This window comes from Bactrocera neohumeralis, chromosome 4 (assembly GCF_024586455.1).
Source record: "Bactrocera neohumeralis isolate Rockhampton chromosome 4, APGP_CSIRO_Bneo_wtdbg2-racon-allhic-juicebox.fasta_v2, whole genome shotgun sequence".
Taxonomy (NCBI): domain Eukaryota; kingdom Metazoa; phylum Arthropoda; class Insecta; order Diptera; family Tephritidae; genus Bactrocera; species Bactrocera neohumeralis.
The window spans coordinates 17,665,345-17,686,130 of record NC_065921.1 but is presented as its reverse complement, the minus strand read 5'-3'; the positions used below and the strand labels follow the sequence as shown (position 1 = coordinate 17,686,130).

Genomic DNA, 20,786 nt, shown 5'->3' with positions numbered 1-20,786 from the left:
TTATGCTCGCTTTTGGCGTACCAGTGAATAGTGCAACTTGAAGAGTATCGCAAGAAAAAATTCAAAATATACAACAACAAAAATAATAATGCACTACAACAGCGTGTCTTTGCCCTTCTCAGTCAGCCCACGCTGCGTTGCACTTCGCGCGCTTTATGCCAAAATGCCGTACAACAACAATAAAATAGCAACAAAATGCAGATGGTGTTGGCGATAAGAATGCAAAGTGCTGCCATCACGATGCGATTGTGCAGCGCCACTCACTGGCAGGCGGCAGCCACAGTGCAGCGGCATTTACAACAACAACAGAAGTGATTTATATATAATTTAATTTTTTTTTGTGCATACATATACATATATGCCATTTAGTCACACTGACTTGGGTAAATTCCATTCTTTTCCACACGCCAACAACAACAACGCGACTGTTGCAAGTAGCTCAGGCGCTTTATTGCAGCATAGTAAGCGCTTATGTAGTATGAAAACCGGTGTGACGTGCTGCGCCCACATACAAACATACATATACATATAGCCAGATATTGCCTGCCACACTCACAGCCCAGTTTGCTGTTGAAATGACCTTTAAGGACGTTCGATTACATTGCAAATATTTGTGCGTAAATTGTTGGCGAACTCGTTCATGTTGTGTGTAAAAGTAGGAGTCTAAGCAGCAGCACTGACGACCAGTGCAACCGCATTGTGGCCAACTTCATATGTTAATATCTACTTATATACATACATATATATATATATCTATATATATATATATATATATATATATATATGTATATATAAATTGTTGCTCATCGGCGCATTCCGCACACATATGTAAGACTGTGTATGCGTGCCTCAAACAGGTCTTCCCAAAATATTAGCACTATAACTGCTATGGCAACGGGATAAATAATCGCCACATGAAAGTGCCACTGCAAAAGCACGCCAGTTTGAACGACCTTAACCAACGTGCCGCCGACTAGTTTCAAGTCGAACGCAACGAAAATGAAATTTCTCACCCATACTTGCGAGCATAGTGGTAAAAATATAGTAACCAGTAGGAAAAATTTGAGAACTACGCCGTTTTAAAACAACAATAAAATTAGGTCTTAACAAAAGGGGTCCCAAACCCAGCGCACAACTCTGGGGAGGGATAGTTCGCTTCCTCACTTTAGCTCGACTTCAAACGGATGTTCTTTGGCTACCCAGAGGATACTTGGTCTAGGACCGGAAGTCATGATCTGCTTGAGCCGTATGTAAAAGAATCGTTTCTGGTCACTCTCAAGTGAATGGCAATCAGAGAACTTTCCTCACTTGCGTGAACTTCTACACATGACTCCATCCTCTTTTAGTACTTAAAAAATAAGGGAGGGTATAACCAAACACTTTTCACTCTCGAAAATTTCGAAGCTCAAGGTCGTGGCCATACTTTGGGTTGTTTCGGTAGTCAACCGCAACTCTCTGAATTTCACTAATTTATACCACAGATTGAGCGACATTTTCAGTATAAAGTCAAACATAAGCACTGCGGTCCACATAATCTGTATATGAGGCATGAACATTTTTTGGTCTGATTATGACTATTTTTGGATAAGAGATGGCATACATACGAGTACCTTGAAAGCAATTTTTAGTTCAAAGATTCGTTCCGATGTTTTCATAGGTGCTTGATTTATATATTGTAAAATGAAAGAAGTCAGATGAAATGAAAATTGTGGCATAGGTACTCATAAGTATGTAGACGTGTTTGATGGAATAGTTTCTGAGATTTTAAATGTAAACAAGAGTGGGTGATGCCAAGCCCATTGTCTAATTTTTAAACTGATGCTTATACCGACCTTTCATACAATCTTGGTTGTGAAATTATCTAATTATTAAGTTATCTTCCCATTTCATCCATTTTCACAAAATATGAGGAAATTCTGGAAGAACTTGTTCCTAGCAACTTTGGTCAATTTAGCTTAAGTGGTTTGTGAGATATTTTAATATATAGTATATGTTTGTGTTCTGAACGTCATTTTCATCCTTTCATATCTGTGCAAAATATGCCTAAATGTAGGCAATACATATCACATAAAAACTGTTGCCTGCATTTAGGATCACTTTGAACTAGTTTAAAGGTAGAAGTACAAAAGTTTGGACTTTTAGTGCTTAAAATAAACTGCTAAGAATTTATATTCACTTTCAAATTATTTTTAAAATTCAAATAGAAAAGTCTAGACAGCTCTTGAACTCTTTAGGCAGTGGAAATGGTGATATTTTCTCAAATCAATACCTTATACCGTTTCACAGAATATGAGGAAATGCTGAAAGGACTTGTGCTGAGCAAATTTGGTCGATTGAGCTTAGTACAAAAGGTCAGACTTTTAGTGCTCCAATCTCAATAAAATGCTTGTAACATTGAATGAATAAACTACTGAGATATATATATTTTAAAATTCAAGTTAATAAGTCCAGACAGCTCTTCAACTCTTTAGGCAGTAGAAATGGTTATGTTTTCTCACCTTTCTAAAATTATGCTGAATTGTTTTCTAACCACTACGCTATTAAGTTCTGCCTAAGGCAGTTTTAAATACATGTCTATGTATATGAGTATATTAATATATAATGATTTTAAAACAGAAGAAGCAAAGAACTTTCAAAAACAATTTTTTTTTAATATTTAAATTATATAGAGATTTCCCTATTAAGACGATGATACGAGAATGAAATGATATAACTTTACAATTTAATTTATATAATTAAAATGAGTTTAATAAGTACCAAAAAAATGTCATAAAATAATTATAAAGAATGAATACAGTCAACTCAGCCAAAATATATGTATCTCACCTAGTTGCCACTTTCCTGTTGGTTACATAGAAATATAAATATAAATTTATTTTAAGATATTACGTGCGTGTGCATTGGCACTTTGCAGAGATGCTTATTTTCAAATGTCAGCAGCATGCCAAAAAGAAGCAGAGCAGCCTGTGCCAATAACAAATATTTGATTTTTGAGCATTTTTTTGCTCCAAAAGTGGTTATCAGCTGCAACGATTGGTATAACTCGTTGTTTGCTTTGGTATTTCGCACTTGCCAAACACACTGACCGCTGTGCCGTAGTTGCCACTGTTCAGTTCACTTTGGCGCTGCTTCGTGCAAAATAAACTTCGATTTTATGTAGTAAAAATAAATAGTTGGAATAAAATCAAAATCGATGAACAAAAATAGCTTATTAAATAATTGAACCGGTTCATTAGCCATATCATCGGAATACTGTTCATGGTGACAATAAAAATAACTCTAATCAGAGTACAAAGGTTTATTAACTTTGAATTTAAATAAAACGGGAAAATTCACAAGAATCAGTAAATGTTTGGCCATAAAAATATTTTGTATTTGTTAGTTGGGTTTGGAGGTGGGTGATGAACGTGATTTTGTCCCCAGTTATCAAGCAATATAATTTACAAAAATGAAAAAAATAACATCACTTTTAATAAGTTTACAACAAAAAATTTTTATTATATAACTTATAATATGAAACAAAAAATTTTGGTATATATATGGTTATAATTATATCTAACAACGATTTTCAATTTCTTTTATTGATCGTTGTTTTGCATTTTAGGTGACGATATACCCACTTTTTATACTCTGAACAGGATATGTTATGTTTACCATAAAGGAAACTTTGGAGACCCCATAGAATATGTATATATTAGTATATAGCCATGTTTTCCTATCCGCCTGTCTGTATATATAGTACGTGAACTAATCACTTTATAATTCAGATATCGATCTGAATTTTTGCATACGTCTTATCTCCCAAAGAAGCTGTTCATTTGTACCGGTGATATCGGGCGACTATAGCATGTAGCTTCCAAACAAACAGAACAATCAAAATCAATTCTTTGTACAGAAAACTTTTTTACTTGACGAGATATCTTCCTGAAATTTGGCACTGATTGTCCAAGTCAACGGAAGAATCTCTAAAGAAATAATTCAAATCGGACGAATATAGCATATAACTGCCATACAGACAGGCCAATCAAAATCAAGATAAGAATCTTTTTAAAGCCTTTTATGCTATAAGAAATTCACCTGTGAAGGGTATATGCAGTCGAAGTCTAACTTATGTCTGATTTTTATAATATCATATTACCTTTCTTCAGAAGTTCTTTCAACTACCCCTTAGTCCTCTGCCAACTACCAGTACACTTTTATGGTATTATAAAAATTCCACTTCAGTATCGAATTGCCAAAAATCAAAACTAGGTTGCATTGTGGCTAAGACCGTTACAGCTACATACATTTGTCTGGCCTAGCGTCTATGCGCACTGCTGTGCCGTTAGTTTAGCTTTAGTTGGCATTACTGCTATTTATGACGTGGCATTGCAACTCCAGCAGCCGCATTTATCGGTCAAAGCTTGCAATGCCGTGCAAAGCAGTGCAAATATTAGTAACCGCAGCTGCAGTGAATATACATACATATGTATATATATACAACCGTTTCACCATCAAATGATCATATTTAGTTGCTAAGCGAATACTGAAACCTACACAGCCGCACGTGTAAATGTATGCTTGGAGGCATTGAGTCACATTATGAGTAGGACAAATAAAGGCAACTCATTCTTCGGCGCACCAGTATTGATTTATTTGTATATGCAAGTATGTGTGTGGGTGTGTAGATAAGTGCTACTGGAAAATTTCTTAGTTGCGATAACTAAAAGTGGCTTTGAGAACTTGCTGAAACTATTTGCCTTCTCTGCACTTGTGTTTGTATGTGTATGCGTTTGCATATGAAATTTATTTTGAATTAATTTAGTTGCTTATAATTAAAACATAATTAGAATTAAGTAAAATTACCTTAATTGCCTCAAAGTAACTCGAAATTAATTAAATTTTAACTAGTATGTCACTAGTTATTTTCGGACTAGTTTAGAATTTTTTTGCGCAATCGGAATTTAAGTCAAGTTACCTTAATAGCAACAAAGTAAACCAAAATTAATTAAAGTTTAACTATTATGTCACTAGTTATTTTCAGACGGACTAGTTTCGAATTTTTTGCATCAAAAATTAAACCCACATCAAGTTTCACAAACTCAAGTTTACCCTATAAAGATACCACAAATGTACCCATGTACGCATACGTTAGTGTGCTTATTAAGCTACCCGCTGGTTACACTGTTTCGCCGTAACGTTACGGTCGTAATTTGCAAATATTTGCCAAATGATCTTCAAGCTCGCTGCTGCTGATTACTAAGCTGTACAGTTTGGTGCTGACGCTCAATGCTTTGGCTTTCGGTCAGCCAATTTGCGTTGACAATCTACACTACATACACTCGTACATATGCATATATACAAAGCTATAGATATGTAGAGCTTTGCCATAAGCAAAATATTGCAATTGCAGCTGCTGCAGTGTCTTACCACGGCAGCTTGTTCGCAATTCAGTGATGCATTACAAATCAGGCTTTGGGCTATCTGTGTCTTACAGCCCTCCTCCCTTGCTTCACTTGACGCTGGCAACATGGATTATTCATGCATTGCATTGGCGCATAACTTGATTTGTGTTCTACCCGAAATGGATATTTATAATATGGTAATTTAATACGTACTTCGGTTGGCATTTTCAACCGATTTGTAATAAAATGCGAACATTTTGGCCAAATATGGCATTTCCATAACGATCACACGAGTTAGTCATTTAGGCAAATGGGAAGTACGCATAAAATAATTTTGACTAAATAAACTATATATGTATGTGTAGATATATTAAGCTGCAGGCGTGGGCTTAGACGACTATAGCGTTTAATGTATTTTTGAATAATTACAATTTAAACTTTTAAGGGGTTGCATGGGTTTTCTCTGGTAAAGAACAGCCTTTTTCACAGAAAAAATTAAATATCTCACTAGATTTTTTTATATTAATAAACATACAAAAATTCTGAAATTTTACAAAAAATATTTTAAACTCGGCCATTGCGACGCCATTTCCGTTGACGTCTCGGAAAAAAGATGCGCCCGCGTTGGCAGGATAACTCCTTTCAAGATGATCTAAAGTGAAACAAGAAAAAACGTTAACTTCGGCTACACCGAAGCTAATATACCCTTCACAAGTGCATTTCTTTTAGTAACTATGTATTCAGTTTATATGGAAGCTATATGCTATAGTAATCCGATCTGAACAATTTTTTCGGAGATTACATTATTACCTTAAGCAGTAATCCATGTAAAATTTCGTGAAGATACCACGTCAAATGCAAAAGTTTTCCATACAAGAACTTGATTCCGATCGTTCAGTTTGTATGGCAGCTATATGTTATAGTGGTCCGATATCGGCAGTTCCGACAAATGAGCAACTTATTGAAGAGAAAATGGCGTTTGCAAAATTTCAAAACGATATCCTTAAAACTGAGGGACTGGTTCGTATATATACAGACAGACAGTCAGACGGACATGGCTAAATCGACTCAGCTCAACATACTGATCATTTATATACATACTTATAGTGTCTCCGACGCTTCCTTCTGGGTATTACAAACTTCGTGGCAAATTTAATATACCCTGTTCAGGGTATAAAAATACCTGTTTTAATTAAACCATAAACTTAGAACTTGGATGAAGGAAAAAAAACTGATAGTTGGATTTTTGGCAGACATTTTTACAAAAAATTAAAATTTCAGTGAAAATTTCGCGATATTTTTTTTTCAAATCGTTGTAATCGAAAAAAAATCCTTCGTCTTTAAGAATTGTATCTCAAAAGCCTGTGTAAAATTTCATGAAGATCGGTTGAGTAGCTCTCGAGAAATCTTGTCAACCGACTTCAAAAACACAGTTTCGAAAAAAACGTGTTTAAAGACAGCGCACTTAGCCTAGCTAACCTCGAGCACACAAGTTCTCCAAGGTTGTATCTCCGAAAGTATTACTCGGATGAACTTGAAAATTTAGGACAATATTTTAGAATTTAATAAGACAATAAAAAAATCGATTTCTTGAAATCCGTAAACCCATGTAACCCCTATATTTCTGCATCTGGAAAAGTGATTAGATCAAAATTGACCCGGACTGAACAAATTTTCACGTATTTTAATACAAATCTTTACTCGACGCCCTTTTTGCAAAAGAATCAGTTTCTTTGGTCTATTTGAACATAAATATACCTTATTTTTAATTCAAATATTTTACTTATTGTTATAATTGATGTAATAATAATATGGTAATGATAATAATAATAATAGTATTTAAAAGTGGTATCTCCTTATTACAAAAATATCAGATATGATTCAATATATATTACATAACACATTTATTTATGCCAACAAACTAATTGCCGACAACTTCTATATATGCCTACATACATTTGTGTATAACAAATTGCCGTAACAGGAAGCTAACTAAAATTACCCAGTAATTACCCGATTCTTAAGAATCAATTGAGACGTGCAAACGGAAGTTCCAGCGCAAAGCTAAGTACACGGCTTGTAGAAAACAGCACATATCTCTGCGTAACGCGCACAATTTGCTTTAAATTATTTAACACAGTACTGTAAGTAGGCGAAGGGCAATGTCATTGTCACAGGCAAATACTCACATGCATAAAAACCAACTTTTATTAGCATAGCTTCTAAATTAGTAATAATAACAACAAACACGCTAGTGAATGTGGGTAATACCTTACATTGTTGCTAAAAATAAAAAATATAAAAATATAAATATATACAACAACAAGCACATTCATAATTATGTGCTGACAGCCGGCCAGTCAGCCAAGCTCCTTGTAGCTCAACAATGTACGCGTGCGCGTCTTGCATACGAAAAAATCAGCGTCTGATGGCGTCATCGACAACAGCTAGCAACTAATAGCCAATAGCTACTGGTATTTCAGTGCTGATGACGCGCTGGAATTTCTACCAACTTACCAAGTGCCGCCGTGAGTGCTTATGTGTGGATGTACATATGTACTCATAGCAAGTAATCAAAATAATAAATAACAGAAAAAGTTGATGAAAAGCGATAAACATAAACATTTCAGTTAAACATCGACAGTGTGAACTTCAAATTTTAAACAATTTGATTATTTTATGGCTTAGCGCGATTGAAGACAATGTGAATTCGCCATAAAAATGCCAATGTCAGCTTTTGTACGATTATGCAAGAATGGCTAGCTGCCTGTTAGCGGTCATAGAAAATGTTTGTTGTTGTGCTGTCTTTCTATTTTTTTGTGTTAACATTTATTTTTGTCACACATTTTTTTTGTTTGCCTTCGCCAAACCGCATTGCTGCGAAAAGTGCGACGCCTGTCGAGACTGCGATGATTACTTGACTTCTACGCCTCTTAACACCTCCTTACAACATTTTTCAAATAAATTTTGCCACCAACAAACATCGTGAGAGCAAATAAATAAATGGCAATATGAATATTTGTTTGTACACATGTATGTATGAGTATGTGTGTGTGTGGGACGGCTGCCAAGCTTGTGCACTTGCGCACAGTAGCTATTTTATGTTTGCACTTGCACGCCTACAAATACACAAACGTACATATATATATAATACATACAAGCATATATACATATGTACATAATAATACATACATACATACATATGTACATAATAATACATGCATACATATATTTATATGCACATTTTTTCGCACATCCAATGAAGGTCAAAAATAGAGGTTGCTTGTCGTTGTTATCGGCCAGCGTTGGCTTTTACCCATACTCACATACATACTGGTCATATATCGCTATAAATAGTTATTTGCATTTAATTGGCCACTTTGTTGTTGCAGTTGCTGTCGTTGAACGCATGCTAATCGCTTTTAATTTCCATCAGTTAGCTAGCTATGTGGCTGCACTTGTCAATACGTGAGTGACCACAATAACCACAATGACGGCTGTTGAACTTTATTGCTATTTGTTGTTCTTAGTGTTGTTATGAATCTATTATCACAAGTACACCGTGCGAGAAAAATAAAAGCTAACATTTTTTTATATAATTTCTTTATTTTTGTTTAATATAAAAGCTTAGAGCTTTTTGTGAAAAAAGCTTAAATGTAGTGAAGTAGTTTTAGATTAGTTTTTTTTTAGATTATTTCATATTACATATATTCCACTTAAATAGCTTTTAACGTTTATTTGGCTAAACCGGTTTTTTTTCTTCTTTGAAAATTATATGTTTTACTTCTGGTCTATTACTATTAAAAATCTTTTTACTTACATATACTTTTACTGTTAAATAAATATTGTACCTGATCTTAGCACCAGTTCAAATTAATATTAAAAAAACTAGTCCAAAATCAGTGTCAAAGTAAGTAGTTTAAAACCAGTTATAAATTTTTTAATTCAACATTTTTTAATTCAACAAGATAAATTAAAATTTATAAAAAAATAAAAGAAAAGTTACAAAAATTATTTTATTATTTTAAATTGAAAAATATTTCCAAATTATGAATAGAAAAATTATTTCATAATTTAAAAAAAAAAAATAAAAATATAGTTTATAAAATATTAAAAACTTATTATTAAAAAAATAAAATAATATTAAAAAAATTATTCACAATAAATAATTATTTAAAAATATTAAAAAAATATATAAAAGATAATTTTATAAAAATTTTAGAAATAATTTATATAAAAATTATTTTATTATTTGAAACATATAAAAAATATAATTCATTACATATTTAAGACGTATTAATAAAAAATTATTTCATGACTTAAAATATAAAATAATAACAAAAAATTAAAAATATTTAATAATATTCAAAAAAAAATGATTTTACTATATACATACATATGTACACAAAATACTATATATCAGTTTATAAAATTATTTAAAAAAATTAAATTACAAATTGTTTTATTATAAAAATATCTAAACACAATTAAAAAAGGTTTCATAAATTTTTTGAATAATTATTTTATAAATTAAAATTGAAAAATATTTCAAAATTATTAATACAAAAACTATTTTATGTTTAAAATATATAAAAAAATAAAAATATAATATATAAAAATATTCAAAAGTTATTAATAAAAGATTATTTCAGCATTTAGAATATAAAATTGAAAAAATTAAATTCATAAAAATATTTCAAAATTTTAATAATAAATTGTTTTGTTATAAAAATATCTAAAAAAAAATTAAAAATAGTTAATATAAAAATTATTTAAATAAAAATTAATTACTATATAAAAAAATTAAAATAAAATTAATAAAAACATTTGAGAATTCTTTTTCCAGAATTATTTGAAATCCAAATTATGAATTATAAAAAATTAACACTGACAAATCATGTTAGCAATCATTCCTACAGGGTTGGCTTATGTCGATATGTCACACACGGCGTATACGTAACAAATTTCCATTAAACTCTTAAACGGTCACTCTTTGTAGCATTTGTTAATTGCTTTTAATTGCAGTATTTAAGCAATTTGTTGTATATTATTGCTGCTACTTTGCATTATAAATTAATTAGTAGATATATATTTTTTTTTGCATTTCCGTTTCTATGTTTATAACAGCGCACTGATAGTGTTAATTGTTTAAGTGGTTTTACTGATTTGTGCGATGACTTTTAATAGACAGGGTAACAATAACTAAAAATTAATTAAAAAAATTAAAATTTATTAAAAAAGCAAGAAAAAACGTTCACAAATAAAGAAGTTTCCATACAAGAATTTCATTTTGATCGTTCAGTTTGTATGACAGCTATATGCTAGAGTCGTTCGATATTGTCCATGTCGACAAATGAGTAGCTTCTTGAGGAAGAAACGATGTGTGCAAAATTTCATAATCAATTCGCATATATATACATATATACAGATAGACGTCCACACGAACCGTTCCCACAACAGTCGGTTCTAATTAATACAAACGGACCCGTATTTTTATTCTGCAAAGGTCTGTCAACTCGGCACCATTTCCCGAAATTACTTCAGAAACGTTTTCTACCCCTACAACAACAGCAACAATCAATCGGAAATGGCTAAATCAACTCAGCTCATATATATTTTAGCATTAAGCTATATACATTATAGACTTTAGTCACAGAAACATCATTCAAATTGTTGAGATTTGAAAGAAATTGATAAAATCACTTTGCTACTCACATTAAACATACTTACATGTATGTAAATATATATGACAATTTCATAAAACAACCAAAAGTTAGTCTACCGGCGACTAATCAGCACAAAATCACTTCATTCAACGCGTGCGCGCGAACACAGTTAACCTTACGCAAGCGTCAGTCAATCAGCGCGGCTCCAAGCTCCAAGCCCACATTTACATATGTATGTACATATGTGTAACTATTTATGCATGCATACAAACATATATGCGAATATATGAGCAAAAGAGCGTGTCGTCCCAGTTTGCGAATATTTTTTTCTTTTTTTGTGGGTTTAATAATGTCTTGTGATCAAAGGGTGCGTATTAGGCGACATTTATTGCATGAAAACTGGTTTCATATAGGTTTAAGTATCAGCATATTACTCTTTTGATTTAATATGAATTAATAATCATATTTCTGACTTTTTTTGTAAATTTTGATTGTTTTTGTAATTCACTAAAATTTGCAACGTTTTTTGGTTATATTAAAATTCAAGTTGAAATGCGGAAAATCCAAAAAATAACACTAATGCTGCAGCGCAAAACAAAATTATAACAAATATGTGCACAATTTTGTATTTGTTGTAATAAGTAAATAAACTATATTTCAGTTAATACGAAATTTATTATTAATCACTGTTACTGATACTGTCACTCCTACTGCTACTCTTGCTGTTGCTGTGGCTGTTACTGCTACACTTGCTGTTACTGTTGCTGTTACGGTTACTGTTACTGCTTCACTTGCTGTTGCTGTTGCTGTTACTGCTAGTGTTACTGTGACTGATACTGTCACTACTACTGTTACTCCTGCTGTAAATGTTTGTAAACAAACACTCGGCTTTATAACGGTTTTAGTAACAAATAATGATAAACAACATCAAAGCATTAGCATTTTTGGTTGAAAAAACTAGTAATTTTATTAATTAATTATCAATCCACTGAATTTAAACATTTTTGGGGGTTAGGGCCAGTACTGTGTCTCTTATTCCTTACACCCTAAGCACTGAACATTTTATTAATTTCAAATATTTCTTCTCACATCATTACAGCCATCATCACGTCCTGAGTCCGACTTCACTTTGGACCTGCCACGTGCCGAGCAGCTACGCATCAAAATGGAAAAGGAAAAGAAATTCCGCCAAAGATGTCGCTACATCACAACATTTCTGAGTCTGGTCTTCTTCTTGCTCACCGTTATGGTGGTCAGTTTGGTGTTGACGCGCGGCAAGCGCATGTTTGGCAGCATGATTTAAAGCAAAAGTGAAGAAAAATAAGAAATTACAGAAAAATACAAAATTTAGCTTATTGTAAGAAAAGGAATAGAAATAGAGAGAGCTAAATGGGAGACAAAATAAAAAGCGCGAAGTAAGCGAAACTGAAATAAAATTCAAAATTGCATAGACTTCAGCATAACATTATATAAAAGCAGTTTGCATATGACATTTGAGCATTTTTTATTAATTTTTGTTTTCGAAATTTTGTTTATGCGAACTTTTATTAGATCTGGTGATTATGGTACATGAGTTTCATTATTATTAGTTAGCATTTTTATTTGAAATTTTTATTGAAACCAGTTTCGATTTTGAGCTTGATTTCAAATTGTTTATTAGAAAAATATTTTTAATTAATTTTGGTTTTGGAATAGTGTTTTTTGTGTGTTTAAAAAAAATCGTTCTAAATATGAAAAGCACGCTGAAATTATATACGAAAGAGTCAAAGAACGCTGGAAATTGTGAAAAATATGTGTTTTGTAAGTCTGTTAACCTTGTAATAATTATGTAAATATTTGTAGCTTTCCTATTTAAATATTTCTATGCTTGACTTAATTTAATTTTTTTTTTTGCATTCCTTGTTATTTCATATTTTTTTTGACTTTTCTTTTGCTATATTCTTAATAATTTTTTTTTTAATTTTTCTTTTGCTATATCCTTCATAAAAATTATATATAAACACGAAAATATGTTTAATACAAATAATTAAAAATCGAGAAATATATTTTTAGTTAATTATATATAATGTAAGCAATTTAATGTAATGTTATGGAGTACAACGAAAGCTTAAAAATAATTAAATAAAAAACAAAAACATTAAATATAAAATATGAAATAATAATAAAATTATGCTTATGAAAAATATCGAATAAGTTAATTATATAGAAAACATAAAAAATAAATAAATAATAAAAAAAAAATATTTGTTATGTTTAATGGGCATTAACACAACGTCAGAAAAGAAAATATGCATATGTATATAATTTTTTGCAAAAACAGTTATACATATGTACATAAAGCCGAAATCCAGTTTAATAATATATGCATACATATGTATGTACATAAATGAAAATCAACGATTTTTGAATTAATGTTTTAAACTAAAAAAAAAAATTAAAAATAAATGAAACAAAATTATTGCAAATATGCCAACGCATGTAAAAATCGTTTTTACATGCAGCTAAATCACAGATATTTTAATTTAGTGAAAAATATATTACGTATAATATAATATATATAAGTATGTACATATTATACAAATATATGTACATATATTCAATAGTTATGTTTTAGCATTAAAAACACACATACATACATGCATATATACCACAAATATGAAATTAATTAAAAATTGAAAATACAAATCGATCAAAATGTTAACAAACATACTTACATGAAACCTCTATATATGTTTGTAAATAAAATTTTATGAATTTTCGCTATTTTCTTAAACGAAATGCATGTATGGCAACAGTATTGTTAATAAATTATTCTCTATGTGATGCTAGTTGTTAGGCTGTACAATAGTCGCATTTTTGTTTGCCTTGTACGCTCTTAAGTAAACGTTTACACACGCGGTATACATATGTATGTGGTAAGCTCGTTTCAATAATAAAATATTTTTAATATAATTCCCACATGTACATAAATACATATACATACATGCATAAATATAAATAAATAACAATATATACATACATGTACATAAAAACTAATGAATATTCTTACGAATAATATTGCTATTATATACTAGTAAACAAGTGTATATGTACACACGTATGTATATTAGTTGTCGTTCTTTTGGCAAGTCGCAAGAGACATGCAAATATATAAATGTGCACGCATTATAAACATTTAATTTCCATATATGTATAATATTTAGTTAAAAAGTCTAGACCATACATAATTAAACAATATAAAATTTAATAATCTACAATTAAACACGGTGTTTTATTTCAAATAATGGTATTTTAAATTTGCTAAGGTGAGTTTGAGGACAATACGGAAAATTATTGGTATTTTTAAAGGCGCTCAGAAAATGCTTTACATAATATATTTCTTTTAAAATATATTTATTATTAAAAAATATTATCTTCAATTGAAATATTTGTTTTAACCTTTAAAAAAAATCCAACTAGAAGCACATATATTTTAAATAAAATCCACCACAGTGTAACTGGTAAATATATGCGTACTTCCAAAACAATTACCACAAAACAATTGCATACACTACGGCGCTAGTAAATGTAAACAAGAGTCAGCTGTTCGGTGTAGCCAGTCACTGCGATGAAAATAATTATGGAATATAACTCAAGTTAATAAACGCAAAAAAATACAAAATCTTTAAAAAATTAAGATGCATCAACAATTTTAAAAATAACAGAAAAAAACAGCTTAAGCTATAAAAAAAGGCAACTACATTGTATACTGTCAAGCTTGACAAATTCATCAAATGCACATAGGCATACAACATCTGGCCACACTGCTTTAGGCTTAAAAACATACAATTCACTACAGGCGAGTATGTTGTGTGAACTGTGCAATTTTGTTGGGTAAATAAACAATCAATTAAATATTTCTCAAATGAAGCAAATAAAACTCAACTTTTTACAGAAGCATAGAATGGCTAAACTGAAATTAATGGATTGCTTTACACTACTGATTATGTGCTTATATTTGCTAACAGTAAACGTCTCTGCCGGGAATCAAACATTGAAAAAAGATTTGCATGATGATAAGATACCTGTGGATGAAGTAATAAAACTTCCCGAGAATGAATTGCATCATGTTGTCCCCGATAAGAACGCTAAAGAAGAACCGGCAGCAGCACATGAACAAATAACAACAATTAAAAATGACCAACAAAGTTTCGCGGTAGAAAAACAACAAAAACTGTCACCTGTACCACAGGAACCAACGATATCACCTAAAGAGCGTTTTAGTCACGTAGTTGAAGAAACGAAATACAAAACCAAAGATGCAAATCTCGATTATGAAGATGATGATTTGCCCGGTTCGTATATAACCGGGTTCTATATATTTATTGGCCTTAGTATGTGCGCAATGCTCTTTATTGTTGTACGGGTTTATAGGTAAGTGCTTTTTTGCTTTATAACAAACCACCCGCCAGCACACGTGTGTGAAATTGTCTTTTATTCTACCGAAGATTGCGTTTGTCGAGAGCTGAACGCAGGTACGGTGTACAAGGTGATCGCAGTACGCATGAGCTGGTACCTCTACCCGTTTCTATTGAGGATGATAATAGTGAGGATGAAGATCATACTTTATTCGAAGTGAATCGCCAACAAATTCGAATATTATGAGTATGAATTGCATTGAAATATTACTTACATAATGGAACAGAAAAATCGTTTGGATACAATCCTATAACTTTCTATGTTCTGTTTTTGAATTGTATTTATTTATGTTTTTGAGATCCATTTATAATAAGTTAGATTTGGGGAGCATACAGTACTCTCCATTTTCCGTGGTATATTATAACTCTCTACTCGAAACAAATTTGTGATACTAATAAAATATTTATGAATGTACATATGTACTTGAATAAGATCCAACTATAAGTGGGCTTAAATATAAATACGTTTTTAATTTAAAAGTTTCAAGCTTATATATATGTAGATATTTTTTATTTGTCTACAATCATTATTGGAAGTATTAAGTTGTAAACAATATATAAATCTGATATTTTTTTTTGAAACAACAATAGTAACGGCTTTTTGACAACCAACGTTAAAAAATGTTAAATAATAAATATTAAATTTACCCATAACACCCTTTTTTTGACGAAACTCTTAAGATACAATATAATTAAGCAACATTGGTAACAACGTATAGTCTTGCCAAATCATATTTGATTATAAATATTTTATGAATAATCTGCATTTTTGGATAAATATTGTTTCTTTAAATTCTATTAAAATTTAAAATATATTTCAATTCTTGTGGATCATATGTTAAAACTAAATTATTTACTAATAACAACTTCAATTATTGCTACGAAAAGTAAAAGTATGGCAACTCACAAAAGCATTCCAGTGCTTGGAAGCAACTTGGTGCTGTCCCATCCAAGAAAAGCTAAACATTAAATAATGATAATTTCTATTAGTTAAAGTTGCTAGAAGTGAGCTGTTGTATTTTTAATAACATACACAATTTAACATTGTTTTGCAAGTGTAAGTGATTTATAGGAAGTAAATAAATGAGAAATAGCTATCATGTTGTTTCATGTAATGAATATGCCCTAAACAATAATTCACTGTATTTTGATTTCGATGATCGTGTGTCATCGTGTTTTGAGATAGTCATTTAATTTTTGTATACAAAGAGAATTATGCGTGAATTATTAACAATAGAAATTTTTAAAATATTGGAAATAAATTAACGAAACTAAATTAATAGTGTTAAAGGTAACAAATAAACACGGAAAACATAAATTAAAGAAATATATAATAAGCGTGCAATGTGAGATTACTACAGAAAAAAATTTTTTTGTTGGTGCCTGTTTGTGCATGTAAGCAGCTCGTGTGTATGTATGTACATACTTATCTGGCTTTGGCTCATGATTTTCAGTAAATTTCATTGGATTGGCATAAATCATGAAGTAAGCATAAGGTTTAGAGGAGAAAATGTGATATTGAGCAATGACGAAGCCAAGCAACTGCACCGAGGTCACAAAATTGTTGACCCCAGCAAAAGTTGCGAACCTTTTATAAATTAAATAGGAAAAAAATTAATACCAATTTGATGCGAAGAGTGCTGTTGAAAAATCATTTTGTTTCTCTTTCTTATCATATTACTTCCTCATTCCATACGGAGTTATTTGATATACATATGTGAGTGCAAGTGAGGAAACTATACTTGTATCAAGTAGCATTAATTGAATTGGAAAGTTGGAAGGCTGTTGCCATATGTTTTTGTGTACACCACAAAGAAGGAAAATCAATCTTTTTCTGCAATAATAAAACAGTTTCTAAATGTGTAATAACTTGTGGAGCTAGTAAATATAACAAAACATTAATTTGGTATCAATATTTCAAGACAACCCTAAAAAATAATGGTAACAGTTAGAAAGGTGTATTCCACGCATATATATTTAATTTTACGTGCTACGGTATTTTGTTTCAATACATTTTATTTATAAATGCCTGAAACAACACAATTGGTTGCATTTTGCGTTTAAAATGTTATCCCATTTCAGTTAGAACGGTTTAAGCTCACAAGTTTATCCTGGTTTCATGCACAAAAAACACACAAATTTAAACAAAGAATATTTAATTGGAAAAATTGGGAAAGCGACTTTTCAGTGACCTTAAAAAACGAACACTAGTTCAAATAAACTATTTTTTTTTTATTTAATATTTAATTTTTTTTCATATATTTTATAATGCAGAGATTTTCCATCATAAATCCATTAAAAATAAAGCGTAATAGAGCCTCAAAAAGACAAGTGCACGAGCAGCAACTAGCAACGTTAACGTCTCAAACTGCGACTTCTCCACGCAACGCTTCTTGCGCATTTGCACCCGTAGCCAAGAAAATGCAGCGTCCCAATGCGGTAGTGAAGCCAACAAGTCTCGATGATATCTGGAATGAATTGGAAGATGGCATTAAACAAGTGTTTCAACCAGAAAAGTCTAATCTATCGACTGATCGTTATATGCACCTGTACACATTTGTATATAACTATTGTACAAGTGTGAATACTGTGCAACGTTCCATGGTCCGTGCAGGTGGCGCACAACTCGTTGGCAAAAAATTATATGACCGTCTAAAGGAGTTCCTTAAAAATTATTTAACTAGATTACAGAAAGCCTTTGAATATATTCAGGGTGAAGAAATTAGGCTGACGCACTACACCAAGCAATGGGAATCATATCAATTCTCAAGTAAAGTGCTCAACGGTATATGCAGTTATTTAAATCGGCATTGGGTGAAGCGAGAATGCGAGGAGGGTCAAAAGGGTATATATGACGTATATCGACTTGCATTGGTTACGTGGAAAGAAAATTTATTTGAAAATCTAAATGAATCCGTTACAAATGCAGTACTGCGCTCCATTGAAGAGGAACGTAATTCTCAAACTATAAATCGTCACCTCATTAAGAGTGTCATAAATTCTTATGTGGAATTAGGCTTTAATGAAGAAGATACAGATTCGGATAATTCCAAAAAATTATCTGTATATAGAGATCACTTTGAGAATAAGTTTATACTGAAAACTGCTGAGTTTTATAAAAAGGAATCGGAAGTATATCTGAATAACTCTTCAGTGTCTGATTATTTAAAGCACGTTGAAGATCGCCTTGACGAAGAAAGCAAACGAGTGAATCGTGACGAGTTTTCATATTTACATGAGAGTACACATAATATATTGATCAAGACGTGTGAACAGGTATTATTTAATCTATCATTATTTGTATTGTATTCATTAAAAACAAGCGAAATTTGTTTATATCTTCCTACAGGCTTTGATTGAGAAGCATTTAGTTAGATTGCGCGCTGAATTTCAAAAATTTCTTAATGATGATAAGAATGATGACTTGAAACGCATGTACAGTTTAGTAGCACGTAATCCCGAAAATTTAACCGATCTAAAGCTACTACTTGGCGAGCACATATTAGAGCAAGGTACTGAGGCCATAAAGAAAGCCGGCGCTGAAGCAGCAAACGATCCGAAATTGTATGTGCAAACCATATTAGAAGTACATAAGAAATATCATGGTCTCGTGGTCATGGCCTTCAACAATGATAACGGTTTTGTGGCTGCACTTGACAAAGCATGTGAGAAATTCATCAACTTGAATGAAGTGACACAGGTGAATAGCGCTAATAAGTCGCCAGAATTGCTTGCCAAATACTGCGATTTATTGCTGAAGAAATCTTCCAAGAATCCCGAAGATAAAGAGCTCGAGGACAATTTGAACCAAGTTATGGTTGTCTTTAAATATATTGAAGACAAGGACGTTTTCCAAAAGTTCTACTCAAAAATGCTTGCCAAACGTTTAGTGTATCATACATCGGCTTCAGATGATGCGGAGGCGATAATGATTTCGAAATTGAAGCAAACTTGTGGTTACGAATACACAATCAAATTGCAAAGGATGTTCCAAGATATTGGTCTTTCCAAGGATTTGAATGCTAGCTTCAAGCAGCACTTAGTGAACGCAAGAATACCACAAGAAATTGATTTTAGCATTGAAGTATTGTCATCCGGTTCATGGCCATTTAATCAGAGTACCACATTTTTGCTGCCCTCCGAATTGGAACGTTCCGTACAGCAGTTCAATGAATTCTATGCAAATCGGCATTCAGGCCGCAAACTGAATTGGTTATATAATCTGTGCAAAGGTGATTTGGTGACCAATTGTTTCCGCAATCGGTATACATTGCAAGCAAGCACGTTTCAAATGGCTGTGCTGCTGCAGTTCAACGATCAAACTAAATTCACTTTACAACAATTGCAGGAAAATACGCAAATTAGCTTAGAAAATCTAAAACAGGTAATATTTTCATATTTCATTTATCCCAGACATCAAATTACAATATTTACATACTTTTAAACAGGTGCTGCAGATTTTGATGAAAGCCAAACTGCTTGTGTGTGCGGACGATGAGAATTCACTCAATCCCAATTCTGTGATGGAGCTATTCTTGGATTATAAAAACAAGAAACTTCGCATTAACATCAATCAACCGCTTAAGACTGAGCTCAAAGTGGAGCAAGAAGCCGTACATAAACATATTGAAGAGGATCGCAAACTGCTCATACAGGCCGCCATTGTGCGCATTATGAAGATGCGTAAGAAGCTCAATCACACCCAGCTTATTACCGAAGTACTCAATCAGTTGGCGTCTCGCTTCAAACCTAAGGTGCAAGTGATCAAAAAATGCATTGATATTCTAATCGAAAAGGAGTATCTAGAGCGTATGGAAGGACAAAAGGATACTTATAGTTATTTGGCTTAAATGTTTTACTCAAATCACTGAAATCAGTGCGTACACTCAATCAGCAGTTGCACATAAACAACTCGTGCAGGGGCGTTGAGAATTATTTCATATTTTTAATATTTTTTTTTTTGTTAAATTAGCATTTTAACCAATTTCAAACTTCACGCAACGCATGTTACATTCAAAAATAATAACGAATAAGTTAACTAATTGAACGCATGACATTTGCAATTATTGGAAAACAATAATTCTATTTTGACTTTTCAATAATATTCCAAACAAACAAAAATCATGTCATTCAGTTTATTTCGAAGCATCATTTCTTTTGGGCTTACTATTTGTTTTTAATCATAAAATCCATTGGATATGTAATGCAAATAATAAAATATAAAAAATTAGCAATTTTACATTCATTTTTATTGTGTAGTAGGGTGCCTAGAACTTTCA

At 31.6% G+C, this 20,786-nt stretch overlaps 3 protein-coding genes across 10 annotated transcripts in view; all 3 read left to right on the top strand.

Annotated features, from left to right (window-relative positions):
• The window catches only part of LOC126756797 (serine-rich adhesin for platelets), a 207,783-nt gene extending 193,471 nt beyond the window's left edge, over positions 1-14,312 (top strand). For all 3 annotated transcript variants that reach the window (XM_050470186.1, XM_050470187.1, XM_050470185.1), the window contains one exon: positions 12,150-14,312. In XM_050470186.1, coding sequence (XP_050326143.1) covers positions 12,150-12,353 — 204 coding nt within the window. In that variant the 3' untranslated portion in view covers positions 12,354-14,312. The remainder of the gene's footprint in view (positions 1-12,149) is intronic.
• Positions 14,313-14,836: 524 nt separating this feature from the next.
• LOC126756841 (uncharacterized) lies at positions 14,837-15,969 on the top strand. 2 transcript variants are annotated; one of them, XM_050470257.1, is made up of 3 exons: positions 14,837-14,923; positions 14,985-15,463; positions 15,538-15,969. In XM_050470257.1, the coding sequence occupies exons 2-3, from the start codon at positions 14,994-14,996 to the stop codon at positions 15,692-15,694; spliced, it is 627 nt and encodes a 208-aa protein (XP_050326214.1). In that variant the 5' UTR covers positions 14,837-14,923; positions 14,985-14,993; the 3' UTR covers positions 15,695-15,969. The 2 variants fall into 2 exon arrangements, with proteins under 2 accessions (XP_050326214.1, XP_050326215.1); XM_050470258.1 differs by having other exon boundaries at positions 14,865-14,923; positions 14,988-15,463.
• Positions 15,970-16,337: 368 nt separating this feature from the next.
• Positions 16,338-20,746, top strand: LOC126756802 (cullin homolog 1). Of its 5 annotated transcripts, none has more exons than XM_050470199.1 (4): positions 16,338-16,564; positions 17,782-18,783; positions 18,857-19,891; positions 19,956-20,746. In XM_050470199.1, exons 2-4 carry the CDS (start codon positions 17,929-17,931, stop codon positions 20,355-20,357), a joined length of 2,292 nt encoding a protein of 763 aa, XP_050326156.1. In that variant the 5' UTR covers positions 16,338-16,564; positions 17,782-17,928; the 3' UTR covers positions 20,358-20,746. The 5 variants fall into 5 exon arrangements, with proteins under 5 accessions (XP_050326156.1, XP_050326157.1, XP_050326152.1 ...); XM_050470200.1 differs by lacking the exon at positions 16,338-16,564 and adding an exon at positions 16,686-16,798; XM_050470195.1 differs by lacking the exon at positions 16,338-16,564 and adding an exon at positions 16,936-16,992.
• The last annotated feature ends 40 nt before the right edge of the window (positions 20,747-20,786 follow it).